General features: G+C 40.7%; 1 protein-coding gene across 1 annotated transcript in view; it reads left to right on the forward strand.

Moving 5' to 3' along the window:
- Positions 1-1243: 1243 nt before the first annotated feature.
- Positions 1244-18292, forward strand: part of LOC146004785 (dipeptidase 1-like) — a 299723-nt gene continuing 282674 nt past the window's right edge. Inside the window, exons 1-2 of the mRNA XM_083143808.1 lie at positions 1244-1258; positions 8740-8884. Coding sequence (XP_082999934.1) covers positions 1244-1258; positions 8740-8884 — 160 coding nt within the window. The remainder of the gene's footprint in view (positions 1259-8739; positions 8885-18292) is intronic.

Raw genomic sequence — 18292 nt, forward strand, 5'->3', positions numbered from 1 at the left:
GCGTTCAGTATGCTCTAATACTCACCAAGAAAACAAAATATAACAGAAATAAAAATATGGTTAATTTTTCAACATAGTCCTCTGCCCTTTCAGCGCACTTTGTCCATCGCCGCTCCAAAGCTTCCATACCCTGTTGAAAGAAGATGTGCTCTTGCTCCTGCAACCATGCATTCACAGCATTCATGACGGCATTGTCATCCAGAAAAACCTGCCCACGGAGATGCTGTTTCAAATGTGGAAACAAGTGGAAGTCACTTGGGGCTAGGTCAGGCGAATAGGGGAATGAGGCACCAATTCATATCCAGATGTATGAATTGCAGCCATGGCAACACCGGACTTGTGGACCGGAGCATTGTCCTGCTGCAGCAGCACTCCACGTGTCAACATTCCTCGTCTCTTCCTCTTTAATTAGCTCGCAATTTTAGCATAAGGCCAGCATAATACTGACCCGTAATTGTGGTTCCATGTTCCATATAATCTAACAGCAGTATCCCCTTGGCATCCCAGAATACAGTTGCCATAAACCTTTCTGGCTGACTGTTGAACACGAAATTTCTTCGGGGTTGGGAACTGGTGTGCTTCCATTGCATGGAGCTTTGTTTGGATTCGTGGTTAAAGTAGTGGACCCGTTTTTCGTCCACCGTCACAAATCTGGCCAAAAAGTCATCTGGATCTGCGCGATACATGTCCAAAAGTTTCCTTGAACATGTCACTCTGCTTCTCTTCTGATCAGCATTCAGGTTTCGCGGGACCCATCGTGCCGAAACTTTCTTCATATACAAATGATTGGTTAAGATGTTATGAACTGTGCTGGTTGACAACCCTGTACTCTCTGCTAAATACCTGATGGTGACTCGTCTGTCTGCCATAACCATGTCAAGGATCTTCTCAATGTTTTCCTCGGTGGTCACTGCTACTGTTGGTTCACCTACATGGGCATCTTCGCATGACTGACTGCCACAGCTTAACTCACGGCACCATCTCGCAACGGTGGGATATGATGGAGCAGACTGTCCTAATGTTTGTACCAAGTCCTCATGAATTTCCTTTGGCTGTAGGTTTTTCAATTTCAAGTATTTGATGACAGCACGAACCTCACTATTTTCCATTTTCACCACGTTCTTACAGATGCTCTACTGCCAACACCTGCCAAGAAAAAAGTACATGGTGAAACATCTTAGATTTCGGCATAAAGTCATCAAAAAATGTCTACTTTCTACACAAGTTAAAATTATGATTCTACATGAAGGGGAAGGAGGCGAGTATTAGAGCATACTGAACGCCCCTCGTATCTCATTGAGTTTGTGCTGAATTCGACAGCTTGACTTCCTTCTTGACGCTAGTTAGAAACCTTTGACTCACGGTCATAAGATGAATCTTCCAGTTTCTGAGACAGATTCTCACAGTATTTTACGCTAGACTAGTTTAGGCAGATGTTTCCCTCCAGCGAATTTTATATTTCTATGATACGTATATTTAATATTGTCTGAAAATTTGTATGTATCGATTGATTTCGATCCTTTACAAGACATAATAGTTTGATACAAAATGTGAGGCTTCCCGAAGGCGCAGTGGTAACGTTCTCGCCTTGCAATCCAGGGGTCCCACCGGTGGAGGTACATGAAACAGTGGTTCGGATCCGATTAAACTGTAGGTCCAGTCTCAATTAGCCTACCTGTGCATAAAGTGGACTTAAAACAACACAGTTCATATGTATAGCTCGAATTATTTCAAAAATATCTCAAAAAATTTTGTTTTCTTGAAATTTAGGAAATAATGTACAAACATCACAAAACTGTACACACTGTTTCGGGAATCTGTGGAACAAGGCCGCACATAACGGTACAGAAGGGAAGAAAGCGGGTTATACGGCGCACGCTATTAGAAGGAACATGAGTTCGGCCAATACCCAGCCAGTGCTACTGCGCTGTTGCCAAACTAACTGCTAGCGCAAGGGAAGGACAGAAAATTCGATCATTCCATTATTTTGATAATGCATGCACAGTATATATGAGTACAGTGAAATAATATAGTGAATATTTCTACACAGGATTATAATATCATTATCACTGTAGCATATACGAGAAACCCATACCTAAAAGAAGCTTGAAGGTATTTATTCATCATCGCTCTCATCTTCTTCCTCGGTCTCCGTGTCACTGATTTCACTCATTTCCGAGTCACTCTCCTGGAAGTTAATGATTAGATTTTGCACCCTTGGTGCCTGTACTACTGGTGCTAGGATTTGAGAGTGACATTATTTAAAATAAAAAAAACACGCACTATTGCACGAAAGGGCTGTATTTAATCTTTTCACAAACTGTTCTTTGTGGCGCACGAGTGAACGATAAGCGAATAATTTTACATCGGCCTTGTTATGAAAACGCTGAACTCAAACTGACCCAGGCTTTCAATGTTCGAGAACGCCCAGAACAATGAAGGGTCATTGTTTATATCGAGGCGAATTTAACACCCACAGTTTTCCCTAGACACAACAACTCAGCTGCGTCAACACGGTGGCAACGAAAAAAACAGGCTGAAGGAAATGAAAGGTGATGTTTCCCTTGTTTCTTCAAGGAACGATAACTCCGGCTGTAGGCGACGGGAATTAATGGAATTTGGACAGTCAGGTTCAAAATGTATTTCCCCATCTTATGATGAACCTTAATGTGGCGAATTTTATGAATACGTCTTGCGCGCAAGAAAAATACAGGACACGGCTTTTAACTTCTGCGCCGCAGTCTCCTAACTGTACAACGTTGCACTCCTGCCATTGGCTGATCGCCACACACACCCTCTGTGTGGCCCCGCCCGATATCGCTTCTAAAAGCGTGCGTCGTATAGTAGAGTGAAGCAGTGCTGCAAACGTCTGGTAGCTGCATCCGCGTTTTCCCCTGAACGCACTAACTTCCAGTCTCTAGTGTTCATTGTTCGAGCCCTCTCAAGACAGTACTTGCGCAGAGACTTATTTTCGCTCGCTTGCTCCAGAGATTCCCGGGACAGGGTGTAGCAGGAAATTCTGTGAAATCCTTGGAACGGTGCACTTAATTCTGGAAAAATCAATATAGGGCAAGAAGATGTAGTTGGGTTCTTTGTGAGGGAGAAAAAAGGGCTCTGATAGAGAGTATGAAAGAAGATGCTGTAGGTAATGGAAGGCGTGCAGAGGGAAAAAAAAGCCTCTGGTTTTTAATGGTCTGCTGACACTGTCAGTGTCGAGGATCTTGATGGCTTCTTTCTGTGGCTACGTCACAACCACTTCCTGACGCGCGAACCAAAGAGTTGGTCTCTTTCTTCTCCCGACGAGCGATTTCTTCCTTTGTCCTGCAGCATCTCCTACTGAGGAAAGTTGTGAGGAAAAGGCGTGGTGTTGTTTCACTTACACATGTTATCTTTACCTGCATCTTACATAGTTCTCCAGTGTCATACGTGAAGTGTTTGAATTGTAAAATGTACACGCTCAAAGAAAATCCTTCGACTAAAAAATACTTTACATAAATTCTTGTATCTGACTTAAAGAATTCATCCATTGTTTATCACATTTTATTTGATGTAGCCCATATGTCTCGAGCAGACAAAAAATACACTACGTAAAAACCACGTTATTTACTATATCTCTGGTAAAACATGTTATTTCTGTGTCTTTTCTCCTATTTAAGACACGCAGTGTGGTCAAGAAAAAGTGGCAAGAAATGCAAATAATAGAAGAACAAATAAATCCTCTTGCGGGATTGTTGTAGTAATACACCACTCCATTTCAAATCACAATTTAATTTTATATTATTAATACAGTTTCCTTTATTATATAACTAGCTGATTACCCGGCATTGCCCGGGCATTTATTTACATCAATCTTGGATTAGACAGGAAAATAATGAATTCTAACTATAGTGAAAAACGTACAAATTTTAAATGTGATCGTGAATGTCACCAATTAGCTTAAAGACTCAGAAAAGTATGGATTCGATAATAATCTAGGTTATTTGTGGTATTTTATTTTTCACCCCGTCTCACCCCGCACCGATAGGTGATGAACTTGGAGTTCAACCGCATTGGGAGTGTCACGAAAACTATGGATTCCACTCGCAACACAGCCTGAATGTTAGACAACCCGAGAAACACTCTCGTTATGCGGATTGCATAGAGCCACGGATGTCTTTTTGTGCGGAAGTTAATATCGGTGGTTCTCGATTATTTTTACATGTCACCCCTTCCCCCCCAGGGGTGTCTTACCCCCACAGTATTTCTTTGAAATCGCTCCAGGCGTTCGAGAGTTATGCCGGAACAAACAAATATACACACCGACAGATACACACCCACATACACGCATACATCCATTTTTTTATATATAAGATGCATCAGGACGTTGTAAGGTATACAGATTCCTTCATAAATTTGTAAGTAACCAATTTTCCTTTTGTTTACAACAAAAACCTGTCGCAAATAATGCATGTAATAAAATTTATAAGCGTATCGTCTGAATTAAAAATAAGAACTTCTTTTAAGTTCACTTTATACTCAAATAGGTGAATCAGGACTGGAAAAATTGTTTAAAGAAAACTCTGAACCACTGTGCAATGTATCTTCACGGAGGATCGAACCCGGGAACCCTTGATTACAAGGCGAGACTCAAATATTTAGTATTAGTGTCTACCATAATAACTTTCTCCCTTCAGTCTATCTATCCCCAAACACACACACACACACACACACACACACACACATACATACATATACATACACACACACACATTATATATATATACGCTTTTGGGACGATTTCGAAAGCAAGTTCAACAAATTTCTTCTATAAAAGTCAACTCCATTAATATTTGTTGGTTTATTTCAGTAGATAGCCATGAGGCAACTTCCACAACTTTATTTCCGACTCCTTCAGAAGAAAAAGATGAGTTCACCTTGGGATGATCCACTTTCTTTCAGGAAATTTAATATTCCATTCTAAGTGGGTGTTATTGAGGAAGGAAAGAAGAAAAATTTAGAAAGCAGAGTGCTGAAATCTTGCACAGAGATCTCTAGGGCGAGCAAGTTATGAAGAAAAATGCAACAACTAATTGGATGATTTCCATATAAACCTGATCAATTTTCAATTTCTGCCAACGTGGAATATGAACTCAGAAAAAAGAGAAATATTCATATGTTACGTCAGTGATGCTCGTGAAGGCAGAATATAAAATATTTGTTCTATTACTCCATGATACTTGAAGGTTCTCTTTTAAAAACCCTTTAAAATTATTTAAAAGAGCGGAAGTAATTGTTACTTATAATTCAATTTTTAGTTTTCTATGACGTTACGATTCGTCAATCTGGCATTTTGCTTTATTAAAGCGAGCATGTTAAATAGCTTTGTGTGAAATTTAGACATATGCAGACAGTGTTTAATTATATTAGCAAAACTAAGTGTACCTTGGTGTGTTAGCTAGACATTATAGCTTTATTCCAATCTAAATTGATTCCTAAATGTTTCATACGTTAGATGAGATTTTCATTTTTTTTTTTTTATTCCTGCTTCCTCTGGGCTTGCATTAGATTAGGATAAAAATATATTAGTAAAAATATTATCCAAGGGTATGATAATGAACAGATAACTTCAAGAAAACAAACTCGGAAAAGTAATAATGACAATAATAATAACAAATAATCGTGAAAAATTGGCATACAATTTATTGTGAACTTCCAAAATATCTTACCAGCTTTAGAATTAAGTTGAAAATGAAAAATACCTCTTGTTTTATTTCTTGGAAATCAAATCTGTGAGACCCTAAGGGTCAAATTCAAGTAATTTTATGCTTCAAAGTGATATATTTAATAATAATGAAATTACGTAGAACTGAACATGATATTACAAATAAAACATTCACTATCAATAGGAATTATACTAACTGTACAAACCATTATGACTTTATTGTCTGTTATCAACATTCCTAAAATCCACATGGCTTTGTTATGTATACTCTTTCTATTTATTTATTCATTTAGACTTTCACCAAATTAAATGTTTAAATGAAGCGTAAGAATAATAATATATGTAATTCCAACAGTATTAGGAGCGCTGTCCATATTTATAGACCCTGATTAATTTCATCTAGCATACAAAATATATATACAACTACAATATGAAATATTCACATCAAGTATAGCGATATTTGATTTCTAAAAAGAGCACACAAATTACTTGACTAACATTGCCTTCAATGTTTCACTGTAATTAATTATAGAAATATCTTCTTAGAAGCTGCAAACAACATTTTTTTTTGTTCTGATATTGAGAAACATTTTTTTTTAAAAAGCGAGATTATTCAAAACTGAATCGAAATTGTCTTTAAAGTTCTTATTTCGAAAACATTGATTGATTGATTGATTTTGTGTTTTAAGTCCACTTTATGCACAAAAAGGCTAATCGGGACTGGACCTACAGTTTAAAGTGGGATCCAAACCACTTGTGCCTCCACCGGGTATCGAACCCGAGACCCCTTGATTACAAGGCTTATTTCGAAATCAAGATACATACATACATGCATACATATTTTGTGTATATATATATATACATATATATGTATGTGTGTGTGTGTGTGCATATATATTTTTTTTCTAAAATTGAACCAAACATTTCTTTCCAGTTAATTTTTTTTAATATTATGGAGAAATATGTTCTTTTAGACCTACGCTTACTTCATCAAAGCTCCCAACCTGTCATGGTGTAGAGAAAAAAAAATAAAGAAGAAATTGGTTCGAATAAAGGGAAGTTAACATTAAAATTAACCAAGTTAACCAACATCGACACGGGGCGATCGAAAGTTGGTAAAGAGATGCTAACACAAAGGCTTCATTCAATAACGCCATCAGTGCATGAAGCGAAACCGACCGGAAGAAAGATTGTGACGTAATGCGAGAGAGCTGAAGCATACGGCCAATTTACAGCTATCACAATGTTTCTGCCGGCGACATTGATGGAAAGTTTCCGTCCTTTTTTCAGGCACCATTTTTCACAGACCAGTTATTGGGACTCGTTTTTACCCTCTCCGCTGCAAAATGTTTTGAATTTTTAGTCTGAGTCCCGTTCAACGAAATATTTTTTCTCACGCAAGCAGGATGGATGGATTTAAATCAGATAGATTAAAATTGCGATTTAAATCAAGATTTAAGTTATGAGAAAATCAACATTTTCTAATAAAAGCAGTGAAGAATTTGGAGAAACCAAAGTGATAAATGAAACTCACCTTAAAACATTGTGGATAGAAATCATGGTTTTTATTTTAAAAATAATTTTTCATGATTTTTTATTTAAATCGATTTTTTTAAAAAATCATTGTTTTTATTTTAAAAATCATTGTTGATGATTCATTTTATTTAAATCGATTTTTTAAAAAAATCATGGTTTTATTTTTAAAATCATTATTGATTATTTTTTTTATTTATTTCGATTTTTAAAAAAAACAAATCATGGTTTTTATGTTAAAAATCATTGTTGATGATATTTTTTATTTTAATCGATTTTTAAAAAAAAAAACGCGCTAAAAATGGCTTGTATGGTTTTGGGCACCATGCTTAAAGGTATATGTTTTTCATAGAAAAGCTTTTTTTCTTAAAAGAGACCCTGGAAAATATTTGAACAGTTTGATTATAGCAAATAAAAATTACATGTAAATGTAATTTCTTTTAAAACATTAAAATACTGACCAAGGCAGAATTTATTGTATGAAAAATATATACAATAAAAATGTAACGTTTTCCGCCTTTAACAGGGTCACCTTCAGACGAATATTTACATATTGTCATTCTAGTGTAATTATTGGTCGGAAGATGACCATGTTAGAGTGTGGAAACGTTACCTTTTTAGTGTATATATTTTCTATACAATCAATTCTTCCTCGGTCAGTATTTTAATGTTTTATTAACATGGAAGCAAGGCTTAACAGTGATACCATTGGTATTTTGTTCGGCTCTGAAGCTGTACATATGAACCTACTATGGAAATATTTGTTGAGGGTGTTAATAAAACTATAAAAAATTTCAGTAACTTTTCTTTCAGTGAAAATAAATCATTCTGGATGTACTACATAATTGTAACTTAAAATATTATTTTGTAGCCCTTGTAGCTGAATTTTGTTAATTTTTTTGATAGGTTTGCAAAATATCAGTTGCCATATTTATTTAAGTTTAATGATAGTGCCACTCTTTACGTTTTAATATGATTAGTATTTTGCATATATGTTTGCTATTTTTTGCCCATAAAAAATGATTGAATTTTAAATTAAGAGAAATACAAGTGTGTTTTCAGTTTACATATTACATTTCCTTTCGTATGAGCTTAACCCCATCAGTACATATATTTTGTTTCCTTTCTATTTCTTTCTTAGAACCTAATGAACACCATTAAATATTTACAAGATTAATGTACTTTAAAGAAAAGTGATTCTGATGTGTACACAAACCTTATGTACTTTATTCTATAAATTATTTATTTAAATGAATCCACCTTGCCTTAAAATGATCCCCAATTGCCATTTATGGGACTGAAAAGTTCTAAAAATACGAAATATCATATTGTGTATGCCGCCCTCCTAGAAAGCGACTATAATCCTGCTTTCCCCAGTGGGCTTATATATGTTAATCTTCACCATCATACTGCAAATCTTTAAGTGAATGATAAAGCTGTAATGTCCTACAAAATGTATCGATAAAATTTAACAGACAAATGACAAAAGTTCGTTCTTTTTCCAGACAACTTGTTTCTCTGAGCTTCCAGACGTAGCCCCTCCCGTGACCAGAGGCCAGAATGGTTCAGTGCGGTGCAACGGTCGGGTGCTAGAAGCTGTGGACTCGGGTAGCAGCAGCAGCAAAGCTGAAAGCTCAGGAGACTCAAAAGGTAAGAGTATTTTAAGGTTAATATTTCTTAAAAAATATAATTACATTCCAAATTGTCTTCTGTAAATTAAGAAGAAAATTACTGATCGTTTGATAATATTCAGAGCCTGATTAATATTTTTTTTAAAATAAGTGAGTCATTTTATCTCATTTAAATGTGCCTCTGAAATAATATAGTAATTTTATTAAGACCTAACAATATATTTAATCCCATTCAAATACTGCCGGCCCCTGTGGCGGTGTGGTTCCGGGTTCGAATCCTGGTCTGGGCATGGATGTTTGTGAGTGGCCATTCGTCAATTTCATCATATCATCACTCATCCCCATCTTCGCAAATTAGCCAAAAGTGGCAAAAAGAACGAAGTAAAATAAAACAAATCAACAAAACCTACAAGGGTCGTTCAAGGTTGACCGGGACTTTTATTTCTGCAGAGGAAATAGGTAGCAGAAGAAACACCAAACTATGTCAGTTTTTCAAAGTATTCTCCGTGCGCGCTGACGCACCGTTGCCATCGTTCTGGCAGCTCCCGAATTCCTTTGGCGTAGAAAGAACTTGGTTGTTGTCGTAGCCACTGGAGGACATCGCTCCGCAGTGCTTCGTCTGTCGTGAATTTCTTCCCTCCCAGATGGTCTTTAAGGGGTGCAAACAAATGATAATCACTAAGGGCTAAATCCGGACTGTAGGGGGGTGTGGCAGAACTTCCCAGCGCATGTCGGCCAGAGTTGTTGTTGTCACATTGGCCGTGAGAGGGCGGGCATTGTCATGGAGAAGAATGACATTTCCAGACAACATCCCAGGTCTTTTCTTGCGAATGGACTTTCGTACAGCACCACTCAACAATGTGGAGTAATACTGGGCATTAATCGTGCTCCCTTTGTCCAGAAAATCCACATGGATAACGTCCTTCATGTCCCAGAAGACACTTGCCATGATCTTTCCAGCGGACGGCTGCGTTTTGCTTTTCTTGGGGGGCGGGGAACCTTTATGCCGCCACTCCATGCTGCGTCTTTTGGTCTCTGGGGTTGAATTGTGAAACCATGTTTCATCACACGTGATGATGGATTGCAACAATTCATCACCTTCTGCTCGAAACCGATTCAGAAGCTGTTCACAGACCGTCCTGCATGTCCACTTCTGATCGAATGTCAGCTGGCGGGGAACCCACCTTGCACAGATTTTGCGGAAGCGTAAGTGGTCGTGAATGATTGTATCAACACTCCCGACACTGATATTCACCTCGGCAGCAATATCCCGCACTGTTATTTGCCGGTTCTCAAGAATCATTTGCTCAACACGTGCGATATTCACTGGTGTGACTGCAGTCGGGCGAATGTGTCCATGCGCTTCATTTGTCACCAGCTCCCGTCCTTCGCGAAACTGCTCACACCATTCGTACACTCTTGTCCACGACATCGTTTGTTCACCATACTGTGCTTGCAATCGTCTGAAAATCTCAGCTGGTTTCACTTTCTTCTTCACGAGAAATTTGATTACACACCGCTGCTCCACAGCCACAGACACACTGCTTGCCGCCATGTTCGCTGCAACTGCTGCGCATGCGCGAAATACGTCATGCCGGGCGCTAGTTACTCGCGAAGGAATGCATTACGTCACCCGCACGTTTCATCATGATCCGGCTATTCATCGATTTTTTACGTACGAAAATCCCTGTCAACCTTGAACGACCCTTGTATAAAGAAATTCTGATCAAATGGAATTTATTTAGTGATTGTTGAATTGAAGATTAATTTACGTTTATTTTCTAAAAGTCTTGCATAAAGCTGTTGGTTAATTTGGATGTGGTAATACTTCGTGTAATGATATTTTGGAAATTCCTTCCTATTGTGTTACGTTTAGGCCGTTCGCCGGCGTAAACTGCTTGGCTGCAAGAGGATGTGTGTATGAAGAATGGAATAAATTACTCTCATTGCTCTTTACCAATATTTAATAGAATCGCACAAGTGAGAGGGGTGGGGGGAGATCACGCACGAGCCAGCAAGATATCTAAACACTGACAATAATAAACCCAAAGTGTCACCACTGTACCTGATTTCCTTCGAGGTTCCTCGGTTGAGTCACGACGTGGCGCTCTATCGGTCCATTGAAGGTGTCCTCAGTGGGTTCGCCCAAACCTTTTAAATGGACCGACTTAACACTGTCACTCGCAACACACTTCGCGCTTCGCTCCCTCGGCCAAGACTCCCCCGGCGACCTCTCGTCACCCCGGGGACTGCTGGCGTTTTTGATTACACAGCATTTTATTTCCGGCTCGTGACATGCCACTTCCCCCTGAAAAGAAATGGGATTGGCCAGGGGACAATCACATTTCTTTATTGACAAAAAATATTAAGATATGATTAAATATGTACAAAGACCAGTCCCTGAATAAATTATTACACCCCATATATAACATGATTCGTCGTAGGGCAGTAGGCAAGTAGCCTATGTAGTGCACTGTAGAACGTAACAAATAATAATACACTAATTAAAGTGTAACACTTTTCTGTCATGTATTCCGAAGCGGGTGGAACCAAAATTGGGAATTAAGGTAGTCTCAGCGGCATCTCATCAGTAGTGCAGATTAGGGAATTGGCCAACATCAAGTGAGGAGCGCCTTACTGATTTCTGTCGTAAGGCATGATCCTCACTTGATGGCGCAGTGTTGCCAGCTCCTCACTCGAAAAAATCACCAAGGTTTTTGGTCTAACCTAACCTAAAGCAAGGAGCTGGCAACCTTTTTCTCGCAGTGTTGCCAACACTACACCCGAAAGTAAAGCTCTGTGGGGCTTGCCTTAATGGTTTGCTCTTGTAAGGCATAAACCCCCCCCCTTATTTTCGGACACAGTGTTACCAACATCTTACTCGAAAAAAATCACCAAGGTTTTTTGTCTAACGTAACCTAAAGCAAGGAGCTGGCAACCTTGCTTGAGGCTTGCCTTACAGTGCATAAAGCAAGGTTGCCAACCTACTGGTATTTTTGCCATGGCTTTTTACAAAAAAAAGAGAGAGAGGGGAGAGAGAGAGGGGAGAGTTAAACAACCGACAGCCCACCTACAGCTTTTTTTGTCTAACCTAACCTAAAACAAGGAGCTGGCAATTTTGCTTGAGGCTTGGTTTACAGTGCATAAAACAATTTTTGCCAACCTACATATACTAAACAAGGAGAGCCGGCACTGCCGTAAAAGAGAGAGAGATGGATGGATGGCAACACTACACGGGTTCAACATCATCAAATAAAAATCGCCTTAATGGTTTTTTCTTGTAAGGCATGATCTCTATTTTCTCGCAGTGTTACCAACTCCTACCTACACTTTTTTTTAGTTGGCAAGGGCTAGAGAAAGAAAAAAACTTATAGCTGGGAACAGTAATGAGCGAATGCGCCATATCGTAATTTTCCAACTCCGGCAATGTTTGTAGATCGTGACTTTTGTAAACTTCTCTCGGGGGAACGATGTGCCACACACACACACACACACACACACGCGCGCGCGCGCGCGCGTATGTATTGTAACGCAAACAAACAAAGAAAATAATAATTGTTGTTTTTTAGGATGCCTGGCTCCTATAACCTCGCCAGGGTGCGTGGTGCCCAGCCAAAAAAGTAAAGGTTTTCTAACGGCTGCGGTTCTAGATAACCACACCTCTGTAGGGTTTCACGTGTTTTTTTTTTCCCCCCAAACTTCCATGAAACCCTACAGAGGACCTCCGTAATGCATGCAACGTGTACTAACGACTCTAGTGTTATTTAATGTTGTGATATTTTTGGATATAGAGTTTTATTGCGAGATATAGATAAAAATAATTATGTTTATTATAATATTTTCTTGGTGAAGATGGAGAATATGTGCGTGTTACAAATAAAGTTGCATGCTTTTTTTTTTAGTGTGTGTGTATGTGTTTTTGATGTTTCGACAGCATCTGAAACGATAAAAAAAGAAATTTTATTGTTAATTTTCACGTGTAAAAACAACAACAAATTTTTTTGTGCAAATTTTCTGATTGTCTCGTGCTATAGTGCAAAAAAGATATTGTAACTGATAACTAATGAAACTGACATTTGTAACTGATCTGAACTAGTGAAATTCGTATTGTGCCATTGTAACTGATTGTGCTAGTACAAAAAATTTCTTATTGTGCAAGAAAAGATGTTAAAAAACTTGTTAAAACTGCTCTGTGACCCTCTCGTTCTTCACGTCGTAGGCGAAGGACTTCTCTGCAATCAGGATGACACTGCATAGGGTATCCTCGGGCAAGGCGTCGTGGAACTCGCAGACGACCTTGATGTTGGTTCGATCGTTGACCACAACCTTCTTTCTCTTAGATGTGTTGATGACGGTCATGGGTCTCCGTGCTTTGAACTCGCTGGGCGTGTAGTACATGTCCACGCTTCCCTCGGTCACGCGTTTGTAAGCCGAAAACGCTTCGTAAAGTTTGAGGTAATCGTTTTTGGTCACGTCGAGGTTGTAATTCTCGCGCGGGAACACTTCGTTGCGTCCGTTCTTCAGATAAACGTTCTTGATCTTGCAGTCGTCGAACTTGCTGGAATCTTTTTCCTGATTCTTGTCCCTCCCGGTATGAAAAAGCACTACGACGAAATCTGGCATGTCGAACTGTATGTTGTTGAACTGCGTCGTCACGTCGAATTCCATGTGACTTCCCGACGCCACCTTCTGCACGCACTGGTAACCGTGAAAGTGAATCGACACCTGCGGACTTTTCAAGATCTCCGCTTTGTACTTGAGGGCGTAGTTCGTTTCGTATTCCACCACCGGCATTCTCAATTCCATGCTCCGGATGACGCACTTGGCTGCTTCGGGTAAAGTGTTGGCTATCGGCGTGGTGCCGTCCGGACCCAAAGTAGCGTATCGCATCAGTGCGTCGTTGTCGTTGGCCGCTCTTCGAAACGTAACCCTCAGTCCTCCCTTCCACATGATCTCCTTGTAGTCCGAGAAGAAACCAGGCAGCAGACGCATGGGAAAAAGCACCGTGTGACTTCTCGTCGATATTTTGGTCCCGGCTTCGAATCCCCCGGCCTGGTAGTACGCCGCGTCCGTTTTGGATAATTTCAACGTTCCCACCGCCGTCGACGTGATGCCTGGATAATCGATTCTGTCGATGACGGTGTTGTGTTTCCTCACCTCCACCTGCGAGAACAGGTGAGGCACGAAGTTGTCCACGAGTATCAAGTTTGCTGCTGCAGGAAACGCGTCTCCGCTTTCTTTCTTCACCACGTCGAATTGAAGGTAGAGGTCCGCTCTGTGAGGATGAATGAACCCGTCGCCTACGTCCACGTCGTATTCGATCTCCCTGTTCGCCTCGTTGAGATTGGCGAACGTGCGACGGTTGGGAGGGAAAGATTGCAATTCGTAACTTTCGATTTGCTCCATTTTACATGTATGGTTATTTATTATACATTGATCTCCACGATGGCCGTCGTAGTGGCACCTGCGAAATCCACCACGTCTCCTTTCTCGTTCGTCACCACCAACTCTATGTCGTCTATGCGGTTGCGACATACCGGAAAATAGATCGGCGAAGAGGGCGTGTAGATGATCGGTTCCATGAACTCGGAACTTGGTTTGAAAGTGGCTATGATTCCCGTCTGCTTGTGACTTCCTAACAATCCGTCCGAAGATTTCGTGATCATACCTTCGGCCACGTTACAGTGTATGTTCAGAGTCTCTATGGCCAAGAATTTAGGAATGTTGGTTGCCACGTGCTTGATGCCAGCTTCGAGTTTGGTGTCGTTCTCGAAACCTAAAAGTTCTCCCATGGCGCCCAGGTCCACGGTCTCCGTCGCGGATAGGATTTCCACTCTGTGCGTGACCGAATTTTGAGAAAGGTACGTGCCTTTGGGTAATTGAGCTTGCAAAGTGGAAAGATTGTATTGTCCTGGCGTGACGACGATGTGTTCGCTTCCGACGCTAATTTTGTTGTTGTGCTGCGTAACATTAGGTATGAGGTACATGCTGTAGAATGCACGCAGAGCCACGGATTTAGGATAGACGATGTCGTCGTGCAGCGTGAGTTTCAAGATTGAAGATTCGCTCGTGAGATGGAACACGCCCATCCTAGTGATGCTGTTTGAGGTTCCACAATGCTTTCTGGAAATCCTCGACCGTAGGGTTATTTATTTTAGAGAGAAACGCGAGCACGGAAAGGCAGAGATGGCCGCAGTTCACGTCTCCGAAATCTTGAATGCGTTCGTCGTTGTAGTATATAGAGGTTTTGTTCGTTTTCAGATAATGAACTAAATTTGTAGGTGGAACACCTCCGAAAGAATCGAAAACGAATGCTTTATCATCATTTTTGTGGTAACATATCCAATGCGTGCCTCGATTTTCTTGATTGTCCAAGTTGACTACTCCACATTCTCTTCTTTTGACGCTTGAAGGTAACGAGTTGGACATGAAAACTCCTCTGAAGTGTTTGATTTGTAACGGTTCGATCAGAGATTCAATGTCTCGGTTGGTGAGTGCTTCTGTTTCTTTTTTTTTAAACTTTTTCATCACGCCCTTCCCCTTCTTCTCCATGGCCAGGTTGTGACGTTTCTGTTCTTCCAACTCGGCCTTGTTCTTCTTCGAGTCGATGACGGTTTTCGCGATGGCGGCACTTCCGCCGGCCAAACTTCCAACGGCCCCCAATGCTGCCAGGATGGCCGGGATGCTGAATATGAAACCTCCGATCTTTTGCTGTTTCCGCGAACGCTGCAATCTTTTCAATTGAGGTGTGCTGAGCAGCAATTTCATTCCGTGTCCTTTCGACAAGCAAGAACGTTTCTTCTCGCGTTGTTTCTTGGTAAGTAACCCATCGAGGGCACCTAGATTTTTAAGATTGGAGTATGGTATCTGGTACACGACACCCTTGGGCTTCATGTTGATGCTCTATGTGTTATTTTCACGGTATGTTATTTATATATATATTCTGAGATTTTTTCTTGTGTAGTTTTTTTTACGGTATGTTATTTATATATTTTCAAGGCCTCGCAGTCGTTACACAAATTCTATTACGTGCTTCGTTTTCTTGCCAAGAAGTTCCTTTGTCCCCTTGTACACGATTCGAGTTTTGTTCTCGATTAAAATAGATAGCTTCTCGTCCGATAACATGTTAGCGTATCGATCTGGTAAAAATAGACTGTATTGTGCGTTGAGCAACAGGCGTACCTTGGGACCATACTGGGTAGAAACAATTGAACCGGAAGTTATCGTGTAAGGTTTGTCGACTTCCAATTCCTGAATTTTTACATACTCGACTGACAAATTTAGCATTTGTTTTAATGCTTGGAGATCACTCATTTTTTCAGTCGTCATATCAAAAAAAATTTCAGAGTGTTAGAGAGAAATTTAATTGTTTTTTTTCACGATGTGTGTTATTTATATATACCAAAGATTATTTTTTTTCACGATGTGTGTTATTTATATATCAAGTTTTTTTGACACGTATATATATTATTATTTTTTTAACAGAGGAAGAAAGTTCGTGCTTCGGAAAACGCGATGATCTGCGTAATGATATCTTCCGTCTCCTGCTTAGACTTGCGCCAATCATCAGTATACCGTCTTCTTCCCTGCCTTGCCTCGTGCAATTCATCTAACCTTTCGTTTAATTTCTCCCCTGCAGCCGAAAGCAGAATGTTGAGATCACCGCACCTCAGGCCGCTGATCTCCCGAAGATGGTCCTTGAGAACCATTTCACAAGGGATGCGAAATTCCGGCGTTGTTCTTGCTATGATTACAAGTTTCCCTACATCTCCGTTTACTACTTTTTTGAATATTTTAGATAGTAGTTCGTGCGGCAAATCAGTTATGCGAGACATGTTGTTATTATTATTATTTTTTACTCTATGTTATTTATATACCCCACCCCAATTTTTGTTTCGTGTTCATGGCGATGGTGGTGCCTAGTGCGGCGACCCGTTCACCCAACGATGCGTCTCTGCTCACGAACCTTTCGAAAGCTGCATGCTCTAACTTTCTGTCTGCTTCGTGACGTGCATCCAGATCCGTCTGCGTGGTGTTGTAGGCGATGTCGTGATCTTTGCATGCGGCGTCCAACGGATTCACACCCTTGTCTCCTCTCTCCAATCTTTTCTCGAGTTTGGTACCCGGTCCGCAGTACTGGTAGCCAGGTAGATGCATCTCAAAAGGTAACTTGTTGATGATGTCGTTCACGAGTCCCTTTCCTTCGGCCACGTTCCAAAATTTCGGAGGCAGCGTGTTGATGATTTTGATCAGGTAACCTATGCCCTTGTCGTCGTTCACGATGAAGTTGGAAAGTTTCGTGCTGATCATGTCCACGATGCCAACCTTCTCGTTGTAGAAATTGCGATTGCCTGCATTCTCTTCGCCGGCTATCACCAACAATCGGTCCACGAGCTTCCTCACGTCGTCCACCCAAACGAATTCTTTGGGTAACGTGTTGTAGCGTTTGACGCCGCTGCCTGTTTTGACCTGGTTCCAAATCGGTTTGATGAGATTCCTGTACTTCTCGCCGCTGCTCGATTTCACCCTATTCTGCGAGGCGTCGTTGTTCTGGTACAAGGCATCCGTCATGATCAGAATTTCCTTGTAACTTTGGTAATCTTCGTCGGTGTAATCTTTCGGCTGCTTTTTGGCAACAAGTTCCCACAGTCCCACCGTACCCGGATACCTGTTCCAACTATCCTTGTCGCCTAAATTGACTTTAATGTCGTTGCCTTCGAAGGTCACCTTCGATTTCCCAATCTTCCACACCACACCGCCGCCTTCGCTGGTTTCCATGCTGGGATACAATCCGAACACTTCATCCTTGTCGAATTTCCCCGTGCTCAGGTAGTCTCGTGCCAAAGGTCCCAACTCGATTTTATCCGAAGACGTGCTGCCTATGGCTCGACGTCGTGCCGGTGCATCCTTCAGTTCGAACGGCGTCGAAGGAATGCTCGAAATAGGCGTGGGTACGGCGTAACTTTTAGCTGCGAGCGGTACGAGTTCGTTGAACAAATTTTTATTTTGTTCCGTGACACTTTTAATTTCTTTACCTAGACTGCTGATGGCATCGATCACGGGTTGATCCTGACGTTTCTTCTCTTCGTAGAATCCGCGATTCTCGGATTTCCAAACTTTGAAGCGTTTCGCGAGGTAATCGCGAAGCTTGAGATTTTCGTCTTCGATTTTTCGTTTCGTCATGACGTTATTTATACACGTCGTTTCTCACAACGTTGCAACGTTTAGAAAGTCGTTGATTTTGTTTCTGTATTTTCCGTCGTTGGGTTTCCTCGTCATGTCGATCGTCGCGAATCCGAAATCGTCACTGTTCCAGCAAGTAGAGCAGCAGCCTTCCGAAAATTGATTGTAGTTCATGTCTCCGCCTACGTAGTCATCGTACGCATGCTTGAGGTTGGTGTGATCTTGACGAAACAAACATATGAAA

The sequence above is a fragment of the Lepisma saccharinum genome, chromosome 22 (assembly GCF_977018435.1).
Source record: "Lepisma saccharinum chromosome 22, izLepSacc3.1, whole genome shotgun sequence".
Taxonomy (NCBI): Eukaryota; Metazoa; Arthropoda; class Insecta; order Zygentoma; family Lepismatidae; genus Lepisma; species Lepisma saccharinum.